The sequence below is a fragment of the Lissotriton helveticus genome, chromosome 12, assembly GCF_964261635.1.
Source record: "Lissotriton helveticus chromosome 12, aLisHel1.1, whole genome shotgun sequence".
Taxonomy (NCBI): Eukaryota; Metazoa; Chordata; class Amphibia; order Caudata; family Salamandridae; genus Lissotriton; species Lissotriton helveticus.
This window is the reverse complement of record NC_136073.1, coordinates 124,468,190-124,492,450: the sequence shown is the minus strand read 5'-3', so window position 1 is coordinate 124,492,450 and position 24,261 is coordinate 124,468,190. Positions and strand designations below refer to the sequence as shown.

The following is a 24,261-nucleotide window of genomic DNA, read 5'->3' as shown; positions in this document are numbered from 1 at the left end:
AGAAAGACTTCAGTTTCTGGAGGCCACACTGCTTGTATGTTCATTTTACCCTTTCCTGTTTCAAAGAAAGACTTCTTGAGAGACCGAGAAAGCTGGAAGACATTCTGACCATGATGTGGGTCCCACTCAATGCATGTTCAGGCTCAAGCTGTGAACCACAGTGGATGATCCTGGTGAGCATCTCCACTGAATCAAAGACCCTTGCCACCAAACATAAAAAGGGGGCAGGGGCTGAACCTGCTATGGAGTCTGTCTACCCCGCTCCGAGACTGCCTGCCCCTTTAAAGGCTTTGCAAAGCATGGTCCAGAAACAACATTTACAGACACTTCGCCGATCATTTCAATATCTTTGATCAATCCTGAAAGCCTGCAAGAAAATAGCATTTGGACTTTTTGCAAACCTTACAACACAATATAAGACAGAGAATGAATAAGAGGGGATCAGGGCTCAGCTCTCCTGCATCTTCTTCCTAAGTCATGAAGATATTCTGTGTCGGCAATAATCTTATTCCTAATATCATAAGATTGGTCCTGGATCTTGACAGCACTGGCAGAACATATCCTCTCTTGGTTGACACCGGAACCATCCTCAACGTAGTGATACTGAGGTTGCCAAGCTGCCAAGTAACGTATGACTCTTGTTGCTGAGTCTAGTCCTTATCAATTTTGTGGAACTTTGTCAAAATTCGATCCGATAACTGCCACAGAACTGAGTACTTTACTGACTACTGACTGTCTGGCACACCTTCTGATCCTTGTTCCCCAAAGATAAAGAACAGCTGAGTACTTTTCTGGCTACCAACTACCACGATTATTGGCTCTGGGACGAGACCTCATGGTTCCAAAGCTTCTGAAAATGTGCAATATATCCCTCAGGGAGGACGAAGTTCTTATCTTATCATGTGGAAGCATACTTTTATAATTCCTCTTGCCAGGAAATCCTACATAGGCCCAATTATTCTCTCTAACTTTAGACCCCCCTTATTATTGCCATTTCAGACCAATTGAATAGAAAGATGTGCAAAATCTTGGTTAACAGCTCATCTGGAAGACAAATAGCTGCTGGATGAGACTCAATCTGGATTTTGCTCTTTTCATAGTAGTGAGACCGTGCTCTACGCCGTTGTTGAGGACTACAGAATCCTCTTGGACCCGGGTCAAACTCCCTGGTCCTTCGTGACCGATCTCCCGCATTTGGCACAGTCTCACACTCAGTGCTCATGAAGTGACTTATGGATTTTGGGGTCTCTGGTCTGGCGTTCGGCTGAATTAATCTTTTGTGAGTGATCAAATTGTGTTTTCTTGACCCCCTTCCATTCATTTAAGTAATTTTTATTTGCCTTGCGGTGCTCCTCAGGGATCACCCCTTAGTCCCATTCTGTTTAACATATATATTTCCGTTATTGCTTTGATTAGAAATTATGGATTCTGCAGTGTGTCATATGCTGACGATACTCAGATTATCACCTCCATATCTGAATTCTTGGAGGACAGCCAAAACCATTTCCCAGCCTGTGTGAGGGTGGCAGCAGAGTGGATGAATTACATTTTTTTAAAGAACTCTGATAAGACAGAGATTCTCCTTTAAGGAACCACCTCCCCTAACTGGCACTCTAACTGGTAGCCAAACAAATTGGTACCTTTACCTACTCCTAACAGTGACATAACGCAAAATGATGGGGCCCCTCTGTCAAATGTGAAGGGGTGCCCCCGTTTCTCCCATATCTCGCAGGTATTCATTGGTCTTGGGGCAGAGAGGGGCCCCAGAAGGATTTGGGGTACCCTGAAGGGTTGGGGGGCACGCTCCTGGGCCTGCATGGGCTTGCGTTACGCCCCCGACTCCTGCTACCTGCACTACACATCTAGGTGTGTTGTTTGATTCCAGTCTCACTTTCCCGATCTCTTTTACAGTCTAATCACAAAGTCCTCCCTTATCTGCCTGTATCTGTACATGAAACAGCTGTTCAGGCCTTAATCTCCTCCCATCTGGGCTATGCTGATTCCTTGTATCTGGGCCTTTCTGCTTTTCTTCTAAAAGCAGATTGCAGATGGTTCGAAATCCTGCAGCTTCTGTAATTCTTAATCTCTCACAGAGATGCCAATCACACGTCCTAGTTTACATTGACTGCTGGTACAGCAGAGATGAAGCTTTAAAGCTCTCTGCCTGGTTTACAAAGCTATTAAAGGTGATGGTGCTACCTATCTCAGAAGGATGGTGGCCTTGTATAGGCCTGCACTCATCTTACACATCCTCTTGTAGGTTCCTAGGATTGGGGGTAGGTGTATCAGTGGCACTCCATTTCCTACAGTAGTGCTAAGTGGTGGAATTCTCTTCTTCTTTCTCTTAGACTCTCGCACCTACCTACCTGCCGTTCAGGAAAAGTCTGAAAACTTGGGGCCCCATTTATGAAAAGTGACGCATCGCTGCGTGAAAACAGCGATGCGTCCCTTTTCACTGCGCCCTCCTTGCACCACCAATGATGCGTCATATTTACAGTATGACGCATCATTACGCAAGGAGTTACAGATACGACAGTATTTCTGACGTTTCTGTATGGCGCAAAAGTGGCGCATTGCTGGAGTGTCTCACAAAAGTGACGCAACTCCAGCAATGTGTCCTTTCACATGGGGCAAGCCCCATGTGAAATCGCCTGCGTCAGTCTTACGCCTGCTGTGAGTTAGTCATAAGAAATTGACCCATTTGTGTCCTAGAAGTGGCACAGTGAAATCACATAGATTTCACTACGACCCTTTCTTGCGTCAATACGCCCCCTTGCATTACTTTATACCTGGCACAGGTATAATGTGGCGCAGGGGTTTACAAAGTGACGCATCTACCTAGATGCGTCACTTTGTAAATATGGCGCAACAAGGCGCATTTTTTACGCCACTGGTGCGTCACAAAAAGTGACGCACCAGCGGCTAAAAGTGACGCATAGCCTCATAAATGAGGCCCCTGGCTTTTTCAACATTCTTAATTCTGTCCTGCTCACTGTTTTATTTCCAGCTCCAGGACGCCCCTTTTTGGGGGAGTAGCTTGCGCTTTGTAAATATCATTCATTCATGCACAACACAGCATTTTTGGGTCTTCTTTATGATCTTCATACCAATAAATAAAAGACATTCTGCTGGTAGCTCAATCCCTGCAACATATTTCATCTTCATGTCTTAAACTCTACAATCCGCTCTCTAAAAGGTAATCTTTACTATAAGTCCGACTCACGTCACGTAGCTGATAAAGTTTCTAATTCAATGGGCAATTAGTTAGTAATAAACTGTAATCTGTAGTTCTAATATCTACGAGTTGCCTCATTTCCTACTAAAAGTTTACTCGATAGGAAACCGCCTATTGTTTTCACCGTTTTGTGAGTGTGGGCACCCCATACTTCTGCCTGGAAGTTAGGACCATCCCATAAATTGATCCTATTACCCCCCAGGAGCCTCACCTTTAGCATACTCCCAGAAGCTGCGTGTGATGTCAGCACGCCTCCACCGACAGGCCATATGTTGGTCTGGAAGCTTTCAGGGGCATATTATCAGGGGTGGCGATAGGGAATTTTCGCAGTTTTAGCGGCCGTTTTCGGTCGCTAAGCGGAGATAATACTATCGCCCTATTAGCAAGCTGTCACTAACAGCAATTAGCGACAGCTTTTAGGTGATAGCGAGCGGTTTGGGGCCCGCTTTGCATGTTAGCGATATTTATCGCTAATGACATGCAAAGTGGGCGTACCCAAACTGTTAGCGACTGAAAACAGTCGCTAACATCGCTATCGCCTATTAGCAAGGCAGGCGTAGCGATGGAAATATTCACGCTACGCGCGAATATCTCCAAATAATAACACCTGCCCAGACCAGTTCTTACCATGTTATCCAATGGGAGATGGATAACATGGCTAAGAGCATTTCGTCGCTAATGCGTGAATATCGCTGTATTCTCTGCGATATTCACGCATTTCGCTGCTCTCGCCGGAAAATGTATTGCTTTGGAGATAAACGTTGCTAATAGCACGTTATCTCAGCGATAAATTCCGGCGATGCTCAGCGATAAAAAAATCGTCGCTAAGCCTATTTAGCGATAAATATCGCTACTTGTTGGTAATATGCCCCTCAGTGTTTTCACAAGTAACAGAACAAGCATTAGTAATGTATCGGTTTCGCCTATGTAGAGAGGATGTGGCACAGGGACCAGAGCTGCTGACTCGATAGCTGGGGATCCCAGTTCGAGTCTGGACAGCGCCACGCAACATTCTTTGATTCTATGCAAATCATTTACTCTCTGGGTGATATATTATTATATAAATAAGATGCCAGAGGAAAAGGCAAAACTTTATGAGAATATAGTTCCACCAAAGCGGATGTTAACAGTATTTCTGCAGCAGGGAACTGATAAGAGAAGCAGTGGATGAACAAACATTGGTAAAGGCAGGAAAATATGCTACAGCCAATAGAAATGGAGGAAAGGTAAGCGGCACCACAGAAACCAATGAGAAGCCAGGAAAGAGAGGAGTCCCTTTTATGTTTGCATTAAAACCAATAGATTTCTCAAGCATGCGCTATGCAGGCCAAACCTAATAAATCAAGGCCCACATTTAGTAAGGTTTAGCGTGGATGCTCGCATGACCCTTTGTGGCTTCGCTCTTACCTGTGATGGCAGTCACTCAAAATGTGATGCACCCGCGAGCGCAAGGGGCTCCTAAATAAGCCCCTTAGTGTTTAGCATCACCCAAACACAGCATTTTTAGCACAGCCTATTACATCGTTATTAGGCAACAATCAGTAAATACGACACTGCACAATTGTTTCCTACTCGCGCCACCCAGTGCTGAGCGATGGTAAGTAAACCTGGGTGTAGATTTGTTCTTTTTAATGCCTTGTTTATCATTTAACTTTTATAATCAATTCAGACTGTTGTAGCTTGGTGTTTTACTATGCATGTGGATTATTTCTCATATATTTATATAGCCTAGTATTTTGTGGTCATAATTTTTCTTCTAAAAATTGCAAAGTATTCATTCCCTTGCCTAGAAATATTTTGCAATTTATTTTAAGTAATAGCTATTAATTTCTCTGTCATATTCATACCATATGGCAATGTCTATTTCAATAACATCAAAATCACATAACTTTAAAGTCATAACAGATGTTCCCTTTTCTATTTGTTAAAAGACAATGGATATCAGAGAATTAAAAAGAATATCTTCTACCACAGTATAGAGTATTGGCGTGCTGAGCCATAGAATTTGTATTACAAGTATGGTACCAGAATATTGTTGTCAGAATATCATCTAACATTTGTATCATTAACCAAAATTGTATCATTTCTATTTACAGTACCCTTAGTGACAAACACGACCCCTTTCTACTGCCCGTCTTCACGCAGAGATTATCCTTACTTCTTTGAAGACTCTTTCCTTACAATACAAACAACTCGTGACTTTGAGGTAACGGTCTTTCGTCAGTTACATTTATTTCTTGCCCCGCTAACCACTGCAATCCCTTAATCTACAATTAACTTTGTCTTGTGGATGCAGGCTAGTTCGTAGCTGCCCTGTACATATTTGGATCCAGTGAGTCCTGATCCGCCCTAATTATGATTACAGCAAGAATTGCCAGGTATTCATATCCTGATTATTTATGTATTCCAGGTTAGCATTAGAGAAAGTACTCTGAACTCGCTACCTTCCATATCACTCATGTACTGCTAAAAATACCCCCATAGTTTAATCCTTCGGATAGACAATTTTTCCTTTAATTTCATGTTACTATCAGTTTAAACTTGATTTTAGTTAACCCATCAGATATTGACCAAACAACATCAGTAACTTTAACTATATGACATTAGATATCTCCTCTACCTCTATCATGAGGCCTTACTCTTGGCCTTGTTCTGTCTAATTAAGAAGGTCCCTTCTTTCATATTCAGTTTCAGCGCTGGTAATCCTTTTCACATCATTGCGCGTGTGGACTCCTCATCTGAAACATTTTTGGTATCTACCACATTGGTTAATTTCTGTACGTTTTTAACTCTTGATTCTTTTTGATCATATCTTAGAACACGGGTGACCACTCTTTGGTTTTTAAAGACACACAAGGTGATGTGAATCTTTTTATTCTGAACGACCGCTTGGTGATGGCTTATACTATTAGGCACATATAGCAGCTTCTATGGTATAGTTTTCCATGGCAACCTGGAGTAAACCGATTTTACCCACAAACAATGGCTCAGTGCAATATTGTGTATATATATCATGTCTAGAACAAATTGATGAGTTAATAGTCCTTTATATATATTTTTTTCTCAATAGGATATATCTTTGTGGCCCTCCTGATGAAGGCACATTTCGTGCCGAAACGCCCATTGAGAACTCTCATCACTCAGCCACATCACATCAGTTTTATGTTATAACTGTTTGTTTTGAATATATGTTGATGTTATGTATGTATATGTCTAAGTAAAATATATATATTTTTTAGATTAAGTGCTCACCCATCGTGACTCGTGGTGAATACATTGTGTCAGATGTATTATGCACCAATGTGTTTGAATATACGTATTGTGTTTTGTATCATGTCTTCAATTTTAGATAAAATCCTAATAAAGAAAGAACTTTATATGTTTTAAACAGGGGAAACATCCTTTACAACGCAACTTTTACCACGCAGTGCCTCTACGACGCAACCATTACAACGCAAACCATTACAACGCATTGCGCTGGGGGGCGCTCTAGGATAGGGAATAGATTTAATTTACTATCCAACAACTTCCCTACTTTCCACGGGGACTGGAGTTGGAATTGTAAATTAAACTGTTCACTATCCAGCACCCCAAAGCGCTATGCGTTGTAAAGGCATGCGTTGTAAAACTTGCGATGTAAAAGCATGCGTGGTAAAAGCATGCGTTGTAATGTCATACATCCTTTAAACAGTTGTCACTCTATTGCACTGAGCTTGGGTTATCCTCCATGTATTGTTCCGTCTTGTTAAGATTAATGTAAATTGAATCATAGCAACTGCCTAGGAATTTTTTTTTTCTCTTCATTAACCAAAATAGTCTCCTGTTGGAGTTGATGATAGAAAATCTACACCCAATGGAACTATCTTTTTGTAAATTATATTTTGGATTCAATATTGATGTCAGCTAGTTTTTCTGACATGCCACTGTTGCTGTGCTGGTCTTCTATATAGTTCTCTCAATGGCATAAAACTGTCTGTTTGAGCTTTCATACACCAAACCCACATATTGTAGCCCATGTAGGCATTCTAGAACGTAAATGGTCCTTTTTAGGTCGAGCCTCAGACAGCACATACATGGTCTGTTGTGAGGCATATTGTGGTTTACCAACAACATAGAGGGGCTTGGAGCTCACCCACTGCTTACCATTTCTTGGCTTTGCTTATCACTCCCACGTGGCTGCTTCTAATTGGTTTCCCATCTTGCCAGTCTTGTGGTTGTCCCTCCCATGGAGCATTGCCTCTTAACCTCGCTTGGCTTGGTTGGCATAGCTGCTTCTACTGCGTGCTTATCTCCGTATGTTGCTGTCTGTTGCAGAGTGCTTCTCCCCACCACCCTTCATGTTCTGCTCGTCAGTGTGTTTCTCCCCGTAATCTCCCTGCACCCTCTGTGTTGCTTTCTGCTATCAGTGCCCTTCGTGTTGTTTGCTTGTCTTTCCAATCACCCCTTGTGTTGCTTTACACTGCCATGCCTTCCTCTGTGTCGCTGTGTCGGTTTTGACGCATTGGCGTCCTAGAAGTGGCACAGCGAAATCTATAAGATTTCGCTGCACCACTCCTATGACCCTTTCCTGCGAAACGCCCACCCTGCATACATTATACCTGGGGCAGGTTTAATGTAGCGCAGTGGTTACAAAGTGATGCATCTGCCTAGATGCGTCACTTCGTAAATAGGGCACAACATGGCACATTTTTGATGCCACTGGTGCGTGACAAAAAGTGACGCACCGGTGGTGCAAAAGTGGCGCAGGGGCTAAGAAATAAGCCCCCCAGAACCTTGCATCCATATCTCGTGTGTATGTTGGGTGTGTGTGTCTGTGTATGTGTGCTCTACAAGAGAAATTGAAGCCGTTCCTCTAAACTGGTTGTCACCTACCAAATAGTTAGTGGTGGTGAGTTGGGAAAAGGGGTAAGGAGGTAGTGGGATCGGGGATCCCGCTTTTGCGGAACTAGGGTCCTCACACACCCGGCATGCTAGGTGTCATGCTTCATCATATGGACCTGCTCCTCGTTGAGGCGGCGCTGCAATGCTCAACGGGCACCCGCGAAGGGGCTCTTTGTCGGAGATCTTTTAGAGCATCACTCAGGTGGGCACGGAGCCTGGACCTCTTTAATAAGCCCCCCCCACTGATCCCTCTTTTTTGTTAAGTCTATGTATGTGTGTCCATTTTAAATGCCTCTGGTTTAGCATGGCAATGAGATGGACCGTGAGGATCGCCTACTCAGACAGAGGAAGTGTGTTCCTTCCAGTCCTGTGTCTGGAGGGTGGAACCCCAGACACAGAAGTTAGAAGGTTGGAAACAGGACTTTCTTTAGAAATGCCATGAAGACTTTGGGTCCGATGTATACTTAGGAGTCCCATGTACTTCAAACCCTTGCACAACCTACTCCATTTTGAGTCAGGCAGGCCGTCATCTTTTGAGCAATGTTTCTCGTGATGGCTCTGCCATGGAAGCTTACTCTGATAGGTCAATGGAGTGAGGCTTTTTGGAGTATGGGCATCAGAACGCTCGCACTATTTAGAGCTGTTAGTCTGATGTAAGTTTTTTTCCTCTCCGTCACGACCAGGAAAAACAGTAGTACCAGACAGAAAAAAAAGAAAAATGACCCCTACATCCGGGAACAAAACTGCCGGGGCGTTGAAGGTCATTCGTTTATTGTTTTTCAATACCAAACTTGGTGGTGATATCTAAATATGGCAGGTGGTAGTCTGCCAGGGTGGCAGATGTAATGACAGATTGGCTCCTGCCGAACACTTAATTGGGCGCTTTGTTGGCAACGGGGTGATAATTAGTTCTTCCTTAAGGTTCCCATTTGTTCAATGATAGGGGTGCGTGGTGGGACTGCAGTGCCTGTGGTGCAAGAGAAGGAAGATTCTAAGCCTGGCCTGCCCTTTTGCTTGTCCCTGAAGAAGGTTATTTACCTTACGTGACTCTCTTTCTGGTGAAACTTTACCTAACCACAAATTCCTCTTCTTAGAATATTTCTCAAGGCCAGACTGGAACCAGAAACATTCTCAGCAATGCTCCCACGCATCGTTATGTGGTGCTGTGCAGCCCCATGCTGGTTCCATACTGCCACCGACATGTCAGAGGGGAGCAGAATGTATGCGCCACAACTGCGCACTAATGTTTGATTCTGTCCACTCCCTTGGACATGGAGCATGAAATAATTATTGGTACCAGTGAACAGATTCCTAACTTAGATGTTAAAGGGAGGCCACTCCACATAAGTGGGTAGGCGGTGAGGAATCTGGGGATAGATAGAGTATGCACCAGAAAAAATGTTACCTAGGGTAACTAACTTGTTCTTTTAATGGCTACTAACAGCAAAATCCTCATCTTAAAATAGAAAGCAAAGCAATTCCTCCCATTACCTACATCACAGCATGCACATATCAAATACAGGCACTGCGCATGCCAAAGCAGCAGGAGCTTAAAGCCCTTTTGGAGTCCTGCCGATGAAGCCTGTCTCTTCTTTTAAGGGGTGAAGCTAGATGAAGAATGCTGGTAGGGTGATGGATTGACATCATGGAAGGGAGTCGCGACTTTAAACGAGAAAGCCGCCTGAGTCCTCAGCACCATTTTGCACAGAAAAAAGGTGGTGCAGGTCAGTTGCACCATCAGTGCCTGAAGTTCAGTCATGTAACAACTGATATCAATAAGGAAGACAGAGTTTAGAGTCAATAGATGCTACAAGCAGCTGTGCATTGGCTTAAAATGCGTACAATGGAGAAAGGTCAAGGCCAAATTAGGATCCCACTGTAGTATCATAAAGGATTTGGGAGGGCACCCATGTGTCAAACCTTTATTAAACATCACCACCACAACATGTGTTTTAAACATAGACAGTAGGTCTGGCCAAAGTAGAAAGTGCAAAGGGCAGACAAAAAAACTAAAATAGTGTCCACTGAAAGGCCTTGCTGGGGTGAAAAGTAAATGAACAGGAGAAAATCTAACAGTTGACTTTTAAAGGGTCTGTCATGGGGGCTTCACACCAGACCACATATTTACTCCAGTGCCTGGTATAAATGGACCTTTTGGAAGGCCACTTGGAGGCAAGGATAAAGTCCACAATTTTGGGAGGCAGATCACAATTAATCCACTGCTACCACTCAATCACCATGCATGTAGGTGTAGACTGAGCAGGTCTCGCTGAAAGACTCTACCCTTCTGCTGCGACAGGAGATCCTCTCAAAGTGGTATCCTGCCCTGTCCGAATTCAGAACTCTGGGCAGGAGGAGAATAGACTTACATTAGGCCCGTGTTCTATTCCAGCAGGAATGCATCTCTCAGCAAGTGTCTTGGCAGAAAATCCAATGCACAAAACCTCTGACTCTGCGCATTATTGACACCGGCGAAAAGATCTAGGCAGGGCTCTCCCAACGCTTGGCAGATCTGCCCTACCTTGAAATGGACACTGCATTTGTGATCCACCAAACACTGCTGTTTAAGCTCGCCCACCCTTACACTTAAGGATCCTGCCAGGTGGAATGTGATTAGGAAAATACCCTAACACTCCAGCCAACTCCAGAGGCACCAAGCCTACAGGCAAAGTACTCAGGGCCTCACTCCTCCCTACTTGTTGCAGAATCAAATGGCAGTGGTGGTTTCCCTAAAAACTTGCACCATCTTCCCAATGATGTACAACAGACTGGCATTCAATGCCAGACAAACATCCTGCAACTCCAACAGATGTATAAGGATGTGGGCTCTGCCAGAGACCAAAGCCCAGTAGCGACACATCCGTCACTCCTGTCAGCTGTGGGTGAGAAAAGGAGAGGGGCCTGCCACCAGACTAATTGTGTTAAAGCAGCCACCACTGCTAGGCTCACTGAAATTTAAAATTCCATTTCAGAGTCTGCATGTGCCACTTAGTGTAGTCACTCAGGGAGATGCAGGAAGCTAAGAGGCAAAGATGTCTCAGAGATCATAGCCTGAAGGACTCAGACTTGCTGCTGCGGAGGGAAGGCCTTGAATTGCACTGTGTCCAGCATAGCACCAATGCTACAGGGTAGAATCAGCATTTTTGCCAAAAAGTCATGAGCCATCAAAGATTGCATCCATGAGGGAGGCTTACACATCTCCAGAAAACCCTGTGGAGTGCATTCCCCTTGTAGTGACGGAGCACAACACTAGTGACAGCTGCCCTCCCCATGCAGTCAGTAGTATGATGGCCAGCAAGAAACACGTACTTGGCCAAGTCCTGCCCATCATGAATTGCTTGCGCCAGAGAGGCCTTAAGGTTTTCTGGGACAACCAGAAAGATCTCACTGGTCATGTTCCAGTGAGCGTGCATTTACTGGGCAAACAAACAGACTGCATTGACCAAAGTCATCGCCAGGTTGGCTGACATTAACTTTCATTTTTCAAATTCCTCAATCCTCTTGGACTACATACCCAGAGGAATTGTGGAGAAAGGATTGAGGTTAAAATGACTAGTTGAAGCTTGAACCACCAAGCTCTCGGAAATAGGATGTTTAGTGAAAATATCAGGGTTGTAAGCGTGCTCGTCTGTTTTGCCAGGCCACCTGTCTATTCGCTGGCAGACAGAAAGAAGGCTTTGACCAAGCGCCCATAAAAGTGTCATTGAGGACCTCATTGAAAGGGAGCAAGATGTTGCAGGCCCTGGCTGTAGTATTTCAGTAACGACCACATTGCATATGATAAAATGCTCCAGTCGGTTGTTCAACTGGGAGCCCAAAGCCATATAAGGGGAGGTATCTAGCCCACTTTTACTTTGTAAATCCATTTAAAAGATAACCATCATAATAAGGGGGGATATAATCATCCCCTACTCTACCATCATTATCGTCTCTAAGATATTGAAGCATCTGCTGAGGCAACAGCCCTGACAGAGGCATTTGTGCAGAATCAGCCTATATGACGATTGATTGTGCTTTAGTAATTTTGTAGCACAACATCAGTCTAGATCAGGCTGAAGTTAATTTGGGGTTAGACATTGGGATCAGAATCGGGTCCTCTTCCATTGCCGTCAAAGTTAGCACCTGCGTTGATGAGTGAGAACCTGGTGCAGGAACAGGCTTTTGAGTAGACATCTGTACAGAATCAGTATAGGACACGGAACAGGTTCTGCCAGGTCAGCCAGCACAGGGGAAGGCCATGATAGTGGTAACTCGAGTTGATGCTCCTACGGCTCCTGGTGCCTGAAGACATGATAGATAGAGCTGGAAAAGCACCAAATATCAGCAGAAGGACCTCTGTGATGGTCTTGATTTGCTGTGGCATTGCCAGTGGCCTGGGAAAGTTGGGCACACAAGGATCAGCTGGTGGATGGGATTCATTCTTGGTGATACCCAGAGGAGACCAACTAACATTGTGACCCCCATTCCCCCATGACTTCTTCTTGGACAGGCAGTGGCAGGATTGAGTCAGGTCTGGCTTTGCTATTTTAATCTTGAATTTAAACTTTGATTTGAACTTCACAGAAAATTTCACCATGAAGTAGACCTCTCACGAGAGCCGCCCTGGGGGCATGGCCCAGGCTGTGCCCTCAGCCTGGAGCAGGAGAGGGACTTAGTGAGGGTCTCAACTTCTTCTTATGTTCAGCAACATACAGCATTGCCTTCCAGTCTTTGATCACCTTCAGCAAATGAGTGTGGACTTGTTGCATGACTTTGAGTTGTTCCTCAAGACAAACACCAGAGGCACACCTCATGCGAGCGTGTGACCGACATCTGTTTTCTGCAATCACAGCATGGCTTGAAGTCTGTCCAGTCAGGGTGGGGTAATATCTTTACATACACACTGGTTTTTAATGTTTTAGAAATTGTTATAAGGCTGACAAATGTGGAAGTGGAACTCTGGAACTGTATCTGAAAGGTACCAAAAGGACCTGTCATCAGGACACAGGGGTGGCACTTATATGTGCTCCACTTTATCAAGCCAGGTGTGATACTGAGCAATTGCATAGCCACACTGCACCCCGACAGCTCTCAGGGAGTATTCTAAGGTGAGAAATTGGTGGATAGAAGTATCCATCAGAATACAGCTTCAGGAAGGCTGGTGACAGTCAGGTGCACAGATTTTACACATCATTGTGCCCATGCTGTGGGTGCTCCTGTGTAGCCTCTACCCCAGCGCTAACTGCTGAGAGAAGCATCATTTTAAACAAAGGCTGTGTCTGGAGAGAAGCCTGGGGCGGACTCTTGAAACAGAAGCACACTAAAACCGTTCGGAAGGTAGTAACGGTCAATCTATATCCCCTGTCTGGTAAATTTGTATAAAAGTGGGATCCAAATCCCTCCACTTTGTACCAGTGTCAAGTTCTTTTGGACCAATCAAGGGAGCGTTCTACAGTGTACTCGAAGAGTTGCTGTAAACAGAGCTGGTGTCTGCCTTACAGCTAGTCTCCCAGAGGTGAGGGAACATTACCTGAAGTCTCCTCTTTCGGCATGAGGCACTGAGGATCTGCCTGAATAAACCTAGAGCATGCCTGCATAATGAGAGAGGCAAGGACTGTGCCTGACCCAGCAGGTAGAAACCTATCCAGGAAGGAGATATTCATTGTTTTTCTGGCATGAGGTGCACCCATAAAAAGCTTCCAAACTTAAGAGAAAGATTACGGAGAGCCCCATGCTCAGAAGAGGTACCTGGATTGCTCTGTGCAGTATTTAAGAACTTGCAACAAACACTGCACCAGAGTGCACTACCAGAGCTGACCTGGCAGCCTGCCATGTGCCGAGTGACAGGTGCTGCCACCAGTGGAACCAACAGGAAGAATAAAGTGGCACTAAAGTTGGGAATCCCAAGCTGATCTGGAGGCTGCAACTGCCTTGACACTTGGAGAGGACTCGGCCTCGAGGCAGCAACTACTGCCAGTTAAAGCAATACTTAAGTTAAGTTCAGGTCTCCATGATATAGTCACTGTGTCCCTGTGACCTGTCTAGCAATTCCAGACCCTACCTCTAAGCCCAGGTGCCTATTTTTGAGTCTCTACCTCTGCTAGTTAATGTATCTCTCCGCCACAGTGTGTCCCCATCCGTTATTTGCAGTTTACATTGTTACCTGTCCCAGGATCTATGTCACTCTTTTTCTTTTCCAATATCTCTCTGCATGTTTTCTTCTACCAGTGTGTGTGTGTCCATGCCTTGTGTTCAGAGTGCTCTGTTCCAGTGGCTTCTTGTCCCACAGTTTTGTACACCTTTTTCTATTATATGGTAAAGTTCTTCATCTTTCAAATCTGGGTAGTTGTTTTTTGTGTCTCAACATCCCATTATCAGAGTCTCCATTTCACAGTGTTTTGCCTCCTGTTGTCCATGCTGTCTAACCCCTGATGTCCATGTCTGTGTCTCCTCATCTCAGTCCAGAATCAGTGTTACTTTCCAGCATCTGTGTTACCTTTTCTTATTTGCTGTGTTTCCCTAAACAAGTGTCCATATCAATGTTTCCCTGTAGCAGTGTCTGTCCAGAGTCCTTGCGTTTTTCTTTCCTTTCACAGTATCTGGGTTTAAATCTCCCTGCCCCAGGTCTGCTTCTCTGCACTTTTCTGTGCTAGTGCCCATACCTATGTATCCGTTTCACAATGTTTCAGTCTGTGTCTAAATGTCCTTATTAATTTTTGGCTTTCCCAGTGTCTGTTTCTTCCTGAACCAACCTCCATGTCACATTTCCTGAACCTTTGTCACCATCTTTCTTTTTTAGGGTCAGTGGGCACAGCTCACAGTCCTGTTGTCCATTTTGGTGTCTCCTTGTCAAAGTATTCGTGGCAACCTCTCCCAAGTCCATTGTCAGTGTATCCTTGCCTCAATGGTTTCCTGACCTAATAGTGTGTTTGTGTCTCCCTAGCACAGTGTATTGTCTGTCCCCCCATGCCATTCTACATGTCTGTCTGTATAGTGTTTGTGTGTGTTGCTGTCGAGGGCCTGTGCCTATATTCCCATGGAGGCAGGTCTGTGTGACCCTGTCCCAAGTGTCTGTGTCTCCATGGCACAATATCTGCTTCACCCTGTCCCTTTTCCATGGCTATGTCCCCTTCCCTGTCGCTGGGTATGTCTTCCTCCCCTATCATTTTTCTTGGGAGACCAAAGGGAATGCTGGGTAGGGGGACATTTGTGCCTGCACATTGATCCTACAACTTACCCGCACAGAAATGTGAGGAAAATTTGACTTTGTAAGTATATTTGAGGTTTGCGGGGGATTCTGGGTAAGAAAACGCTGGTGGATCCATGCAAGCCACACCGCCAGCCAACTGTCAGTACACGCACACCACCATCCATGCACGCCACCAGCCAAGGGCCATCCACACACATTACCAGCCAAGCGCCATCCACACACACCACCAGCCAGGCACCATCCATGCACACAGTCAGCCAAAAAATATCCATGCACATGGCCAGCCAAGCGCTACCCATGCACTCCGCCAGGCAAGCGTCATCCCCGCACTCTGATAGCCAAGCAGGGCCGGAATGGGAACAGCAACCAGCCCTGGGAGATTGCTGCTTGACCGGCCCTGGGAGGGTGAGGCGTGCTAGTAAAAGGCACCACTCCTGCTTTTGTTATTGGTGCCCGATATTGCAGCACTGCCGCAAAACCGGCCCCTACTGACAGAACTGACCCCCACAGCCAGGTAACCGGCCCCAACGCCTCTGACCCACTGGTGAAACACCCGGTGCCTGCTACTGTCAGTCCGGTCTTGCAGCCAAACACTATCCATGCACACAGCCAGCCAAGCTCCAGTCAGCGTACACCTCCATCCAAGAGCCACTCAACGCACACCATCAGGCAAGCACCAATCTACACACACCGTCATCAAGTGCGAGTCCACCCACACCAATAGCCAAGTGCAGGTTCACACACACCACCACCAGCAAAATGCCAGTCAAAGGTCAGTACACGCAGACCATGAGCCAAACTCCAGTTTACACACACACCTCGTTTCTAGTGGTTTTCTGCCCCGCTTGGGTGCAAATGGGAATAAAAATATCACTGAAACAGCCAAAATGTGGGCCCTAAGAAAGGGAGCGACCCTTGCCTATGGGGCATCTCACTGGCATACCCATAAACATATCCCTGGTGCCTAGTGGGCTTTTTGCCCCCTGTTAGGGGGGCAGATAAAGGGCTGTTGCCCCAATTTGCCTTCCAGGGTGACAGAAAGCCATTTTTAGTGGTGGGGGCATTAGCATGTCCTTTCTCTGCAGCCCCCACCCCTACATATAAAAACAGCAAAATCCCTGGTGCCTAGTGGGCTTTCTGCCCCCCGGGGCAGATTCAGGACTTTTTCCCCCGTATGTTTTGCAGGGAAGGCAGAGAGGCTGTGGCAATTTTTTTTGGGCGGGTGGGGTCGAAGCATTGGCGTGCAATTTTGGGCAGGCCCAACCTCTCTGTATGAAGAAAAAAACCAATCCCCGGTGCCTAGTGGGCTGCCTCCTGGGGGCGCAGAAAGACTGTGGGATTTTGGGGGGGTGGGGGCATTGGCATGCCCATTTTGGGCAGCTCCCCCGTATACATTTAAAAAAAAATCCCTGGTGCCTAGTGTGCTTTCTGACCCCTCTGGGAGCAGATCAGGGGCTATTTCCCCATCAGCCTCCCAGGGGAGGCAGAAAGGCTGTGGAATACTTATTGTGGGGATGCCGGCATTGGCATGCCCATTTTGATCAGCCCCCACCCCTACGTATACAAAAACAATCGCTGGTGCCTAGAGGGCTTTCTGTCCCCCCGGTGGGCAGATCAGGGGCTATTGCCCCCATCTGCCTCCCGGGGGGCAGAAAGACTGTGGAATTTTGCGGGGTGGGGGCATTTACATGCCCATCTCAGGCACCCCTAAATTGACTATAAAAAGAATCCCTGGCATCCAGTGGGCTTTCTGCCCCTATCTGGACCCCCCACCTCTAAATTCAATAAAAAAAGAATCCCTGGCATTTAGTGGGCAGAAAGACTGAATTTCCTCAAATTATTTTGGGGGAGCAAAGGCCAGTGCCCATGGGGCCGCACCCCCCTCCCTGGTGTCCAGTGGATGGATTCCTGCTTGGGGAGTGTCCTCCTCAGGTGGGGGAGGAGAGATTCTCCCTTTCCAATAATACCTCTCCTGACTTTCTACATGTTCGGGGGCTGAAATAGCCCTGAGCACGTAGAAAGTGAAACTGAAATGAGCCTATCAGCTCATTTCGGTTTCGGTTTCTGTGCAATGACGTCAGCGCAACATGCGCGCTGATCATCATTGTACAGTAGCCAAAGATACAGCTTCTGGAGCTGTAGAAGCCCTTTCACAGCTCCAGAGAATTTTGGGGAGAAAAGAAAATCCCTCTCGTGCTCGCGCCAGAGCATGTGCGACGCAGATGAGCACTGGTGCGTCAGACGGCTCACGGCTGTCCGACGCACCAAAGGTGTTAGCAATGTGGCCCCTATAAAGGTTGGGGTCCTGGGCCAGAGCCTAAAACGTCTGTTTTTTCGCTGCCTGTTGGTTGTTTTCCCAAAGCCACATAAAGCTTTATGATAAAGTAGGAGTTACCTGAATATGGCATGAAATGACTTGTAGTTCTTCTTCTGACATTTTAGTGGCCATGCCACCTTACCTGGGAGTTGATTAAACGGAGAGTCGTCTTTGTTCCCACATCGTCTGCATATCGGAGCACGGTGGCGCTGTTAAACCTCAAAACTGCATCATGGGCATCTGGAATGGTGGGGTGGGATTGAAAGGAAAGCAGGATGGTAAATGGGGAGGCAAGATTATGAAATTTCTGAATAGAGCACTTTTAGAATCACACTTGCCATATCCATGGGAGGGTAAAGAGCGTTCAAATTGGAGACTAGTAAACAATGATGACAGTAGTATTAATAACAATGATAATTGTAATAATACATTTGTTATTATTATTATTGTTATCTTTTTATTGTGCTTCATACTGCAGCTCTGCCATTACTAAGAACTGTACAAATCACATACATAGAGAAGTATAGATCTCCTATATTGATGATATGTTGGTAGTCAATATTGTGGAGCTGATAAAAGTGCAGGTCAATAATAAATCTTCCATGTTGAGCTAGAACACCGTTTCCCTTTTGGATGTGCTAGCCTTTTGCATCTGAGGGCTCTGTCCTCATGGATATGCTTCCCTATAAACAGGAGATCAGTTTACAATATGCAGGTGGAATATTAACTGCAGGAACATGGGGGGTAAAGATACACCAGCAGGACATTTTTTGCATTTAACTCTTCAAGACAGAGGGATCATACCAGAAGCACACTCTTTGACTTTGTAGTTAAACCTAGATTGAGTTTTCTGACTGCAAAATATTAGGTTGCATGCAGCTGTTGGCCCAGACCTGTTCACACAATTGGGAGCATTCATAGGAGATTTCAAAACTCAGCTGCACATCTTACCTATTTCCTTGCCCAGACTGGACCTCTGGATGGACCCAGCTGATGAGACCACCGCACAATTCTTCAGGTGACCCAACTCGTCTGAGAGGTTTTGGACAGGGAGGTATTTAGCCCACTCCACTGTGTCGAGTGGTCCTTCGTGTGACTGGAGTGTCTCCACACTTGCTCTTTCTCTTAGCATGCAAAGCAGCTCATGCCCAGTAGGCTGGTCTCTGTTACCTCCCCACCTGCGATCCCCCTGCACTACGTTGTACTTGTTCATAGCTCTGTAGTTGAGAAAGACCTTCTGCAAACGTTTGTTCAGTTGGTTGGATGACATCTTCTCGTCCCACACTGCCCAGTGGGAGGACCTCCTGGTGGCATTGTGCCAGTAGCTGGGCCTTTGTGGTTCATGTTGCGACCCTGACATAACACTTGTTAGCGCATGGAAAAAATGAGATACTCCATGAGACAAGCTAACCCACCAACTAACAGCAGGTTGACTTGTCTTTTTTTCAGGAGCTACAGGGTAGTGATGCTTGGGTGCAGAGGTCACATTTGAAAGGACATGAATAGGTCCACTGACATAAGCGACACTTATGTTGCCTCCAGATGCATTAAGGATGTTGTTGCGGAGGATCTTCATTATGGGGTTTGACACTGGCTCAATGTGGTGCCGTTGCTGGACTTTCCTCATCACGCTATCCTGGAGCATGAGTCCCGTCTCCAAACACACCAAGTACAGGACAGCCAGGCACAAACAGGAAAAGGTGACACAGACGCATCCACGGCTGGCCCGCCGTGGAGCACTCATCAACCATCTTAGTAAATCCATCGCGGACCAAGATGTAAGTCAGAGGCCCTTGAGAAACCTGTTAACGAAAGAAGACATTTTTAGTAGTGGACCTTAGAGGCTCTGCCATTCAGTGCTTACCCTCAAATAACTCAACTGTAAGAGACTACAATAAGTCACTCAAGAGTAAGGAATCTAATGCACTCAACACTATAATAAGGGACTTTCCCAAACAGTAAGAAACCTCAAGGCTCACTAAGCAGGACTTATCTACATTTAGTTGGCATCATACTCTATGACAGGTTGCAAACATGTACTAGGTCTGGAGGTTAAATTCGAAGGAAGAGTACTTTGTGACTGCAATCATCTTTTGCATGGGAGGAGCAGTTAGGCCTGGTGAAATGGTGTGGGGTTTTAATGATTGATACATTTTATGTCTGTAGGCTTATAGGTCTGTAGAGGACTTTTTACTATGGATATGAGAAGGATGGGGGTACAAGGTCTGAATAGCAGGGACCTCAATCACACACACAGGACTAAGATATCAAGAGTTCATTTTCAAATTAAACAATTAGAAGGGTTTCTTCTTGAATGGAAAGGACCTCAAGTTCTGAACCTAAGATGCCACCAGTCAATGACATTACACAAAAATATTGGGCCCCTCTCCAGAATGTGATGAGGGGCACAAGTCACCCATATCTCACAAGTTTTCATTGGCCTTGGGCTGATTGGGACTTCCCCCCCTTCAATGGTTGGTGGTCTCCTAAATGGATGAGGTACTCCTGCACCGCGGGGGCTGCAGGAGACAGAATTATGCCCCTGTCCCCAGGAGTCACCCTGAAGAGCAAATGTCCACTGTAAAAGTAAGGGGCATCAAAATCTCATTATGTAGTGTAAGGACTCTCGCCTCTCCCAAGCAGTGAGTGACATTGATTGCTCACAAAACATGGGAAGAAAAGAATTACCACATGTGCCTGTAAACACACACATACACACACACATACACCAGATACTTCATTGGCAGCAAAATATACATTATAGTATGAAAAAAAGCCTTGACTCGGAAGGCATGGATGAGCGGCAATGGAAGTTTTTCACCCTCCTACAGACTTAATCTTTCCTACTGGAATTCAGGAAAGGACACAAAACCTGGTTGTTCAACAGATCCCTCCCTGGCAGCAGGTTTCCTAGTACCTAGGTACCCTCACGGGTGATTAGCCATGCTTTATGAATCCTGATTGATTGATTGACACAAGACTGACTATGTAGCAGTGGTGAATACAAATTTATTCACTAGCAAAAACAAAGTTTAAAGGGACTTTATAGTTAGGTGGAAATGTCAGTTTAAACATCCCATTTTAAACAAACAAAACCCCTTAAATTCACCAGTTATAGTTATCTCAAGTAACTATAACTTGTGCCCGGCCAAGCACTGTGTTGTCATCAATGATGTCATTTCAGATGTTGCAGTGATGTCATCAATGATATTGTAGAACATTCTATGAGAGATGTATTATGTGAGGTAATTAGCAGTGCATGGTGAGTGCACAATTTATTGTTACTTTAGGACATGAATACGGTTCTGGGGAATAGGGTCCCCAGGGCTTGTATAAGCCTCACGAGGGAGCCTTATGCACTCCTACCCTATTATTGAATGTGCCCCCAGGGCCCCTGGTGCCTCTACAAGGCTTGGGTAGGGTAGACCCACATCGCTAAAGTTAAAAGTAAACCAATAAATGCTTTCCCTATGCAAGCATGGTGCATGGTCCTAACTATAACTATACAGTAGAGAGTAGAGACCACCACTAGGGTATTTATATATATGTATATATGTGTGTGTATATATATATATATATATATATATTTTACTGAAGGGGTTGTTGTTAATATTTGTCCACGCAAGCCAGAGGCGTGGAAAAGGGGCCCCGCTCTGCAAGAGGCTGGAGCAGCACTGGTACCTGCTTTTGATTCTTTTATATCCAAGGAATTGGAAGGACTCCAGCCCGCCTCGCAACACGGACGACGCCTGGCTGCCGCAGTGCAGCTCGTGACTTCACGAGGAGGCAGGTTCACGGTAACTCTGTCTCACGGCCCGACGGACTTCTATAATCGAGGCTTGAGTGAAGTGGGGACCATAGGAAGCCTGAGGGTACACAAACAAACAGGTAAGTACCATTGTGGATACCCCGCACTTGAACTTGCCATAAACTCATCCATCATGTATTTGAACTTTATATTCACCAAAACGGAACACTCACCGAGGAACAATGCTTTCTGGGGACTGTAGTTCATTGTTGTCTGCAGTGGTCACTCGACCATGTGATTTTGGTGCAACTGACTCCTACCAATAGGAGTGATGGAGGCAAGTTAAAGAAGGAGGGGTCCAGCGAAAACCCTGCCAGCAGCGGCATCTGAAGAAGGCAATCCAGCCGAAATGTATCATGCCCGATTTCTCCCAATTAAAGGTTTTCCGAAGTTCCCCCATGTGGCCTCTTAACTTCTTTTACTGAAGGGGTTGTTGTTAATATTTGTCCACGCAAGCCAGAGGCGTGGAAAATGGGCCCCGCTCTGCAAGAGGCTGGAGCAGCACTGGTACCTGCTTTTGCATTCTTTTATATCCAAGGAATTGGAAGGACTCCAGCCCGCCTCGCAACACGGACGACGCCTGGCTGCTGCAGTGCAGCTCGTGACTTCGCGAGGAGGCAGGTTCACGGTAACTCTGTCTCACAGCCCGACGGACTTCTATAATCGAGGCTTGAGTGAAGTGAGGACCAAAGGAAGCCTTAGGGTACACAAACAAACAGGGAAGTACCATTGTGGATACCCCGCACTTGAACTTGCCATAAACTCGTCCATCATGTATTTGAACTTTATATTCACCAAAACGGAACACTCACCGAGGAACAATGCTTTCTGGGGACTGTAGTTCAATGTTGTCTGCAGTGGTCACTCGACCATGTGATTTTGATGCAACTGACTCCTACCAATAGGAGTGATGGAGGCAAGTTAAAGAAGGAGGGGTCAAGCGAAAACCCTGTCAGCAGCGGCATCTGAAGAAGGCAATCCAGCCGAAATGCATCATGCCCGATTTCTCCCAATTAAAGGTTTTCCGAAGTTCCCCCATGTGGCCTCTTAACTTCTTTTACTGAAGGGGTTGTTGTTAATATATATTGGCGAAGTGGACCCTTTGTTTGCAAGCGGCATCTGAGGAAGGCAGACAAATGCCGAAATGCATCATGCCGAGCGAATGTCATTAAAGGAATTCCCCTACGTATCCCCGCTGTGTCCTCTGGTTACTTGTAAGGAGTGATCTTTATATATATAGTCCACCTGTTCAATTAGGAACACAATTACAATTTTGGGTTCACGTGGTTCAGATTCAAGAAATATGAATTGATTGCACTATTATTAATTACTTATGTTTACAAAGCCAGTTATTTGTAATGCGATTTATTACTATTATGCACTAGGACGGACGACCATCAATGTAAGACTTATATTGCTATTATAAGATGGCGTTTTCATAATGTTGTATACACAGATAGTCCTATGTTTATGTTCATGTATGCACACGGTAAATACAGCAAACTTTTCTAGCATCATTGTGTGAACAAGCACTCATGGAGTGCGAAACGCGTCACGTAGGGCTTATGGCGTGAATAAACCCTACCTACTTGACAGACCTGCTTGTTGGTGTGGAATCTTTTGGTACCTGAGTAGCGCGCTTGGAACGCCGTTTTGTTTGAATATATATATATATATATACATATATATATATATATATATTTATATATATATATATATATATATATATATATATATATATATATTACCTACTGGGGCGGTCGCCAGTAGGTAGTTATAGTTAGGACCTAGTTTCTATAGGAAATCCGCAACATTCTATTGGGAATACCTTTGGCGCCGGTTGATGAATCTTCGCGAATTTCTCAAAGAAGATGGCCCGCTCCGCTCTGCTCCTTCCCTGAAAGTTTTGGGGGGATTTGTGAAGTGGGGGCTGAGAAAAAAGGGGGTCCCAAAACGTGTTTTCCCCATGTTATTTTCCATAGGGCGATTAGACACGGCTACAGCCGGAACGCTGAACGGAATTACACCAAATGTGGGAAAATTGTAGGGTCTGGTACGCAGGTCGCCCTTTTAGTTAAATGGTTGAAATCCCTCCAGTAGTTCCTGAGAAAATCAAAAGTGAAAAAAATGTATATATCTGGGCGGAGCCTAACCACACATCTCATCGTGAGATCTGATTGGCTGTCTGCGCTTCATCCAAGAAGTGTTGGCAGCCATCTTGGGAACAATATACATGATAGCACCTCATTAAAAAGCATTGCAGTTAATAGAAGGTTTTAGGACTTTAGTTACATTATAAATCATTTGTTGATGGTACCATACTCATTTTTGGAATTGTGGTGTGTTCTAAGGTGATTTTACCATGTGAAAAAGCCTTCTGCTGGGATATCATGAATCATGTTTGAAAGAAAACTATTATCTCATGCTTTTCCCACAGTGGTTTGGAAGGGGATCTATAAGCTAAACTGAAAGCATATTTTCTGTAAATTCACATTATCTTTATCAGTCATGTGAGGATGAAATCTGACATTCTCAGTAAAACATGTACATCCAACAAGGACAGAGACTGTCAGTTGATTCCTTTGTGTTCTACTGCAGCTTCCCAGAGTGTTCTAAAGAACAACTAGAGCGCTAACAGTCCTACATATTACAAAGGTATGGCACACCTGAAGCCATCTTGATTGGGATAAAGTGGTAACTCTTAAAACATTTAATTTAAAAAGGAACAAAATGAGGGGGTATATTTTGCCATAGAAAGTATGATTAGTGCTGCAGAAAGAAAAATTAGGGCACATTTTGAGTGACTTCTCAAATCCTCTTCTATTTCATTA

At 45.2% G+C, this 24,261-nt stretch overlaps 1 protein-coding gene across 3 annotated transcripts in view; it reads right to left on the bottom strand.

Moving 5' to 3' along the window:
• Positions 1 to 24,261, bottom strand: part of LOC144799864 (beta-galactoside alpha-2,6-sialyltransferase 1-like) — a 195,963-nt gene that overhangs the window by 102,781 nt on the left and 68,921 nt on the right. For 2 of the 3 annotated variants that reach the window (XM_078671452.1, XM_078671453.1), the window contains exons 3-4: positions 18,574 to 19,424; positions 17,765 to 17,862 (exon numbers count right to left, since the gene is read on the bottom strand). In XM_078671452.1, coding sequence (XP_078527578.1) covers positions 17,765 to 17,862; positions 18,574 to 19,387 — 912 coding nt within the window. In that variant the 5' untranslated portion in view covers positions 19,388 to 19,424. Of the gene's footprint in view, positions 1 to 17,764; positions 17,863 to 18,573; positions 19,425 to 21,303; positions 21,420 to 24,261 lie in introns of those variants that run through there. The other variant, XM_078671454.1, reaches the window with a different exon arrangement.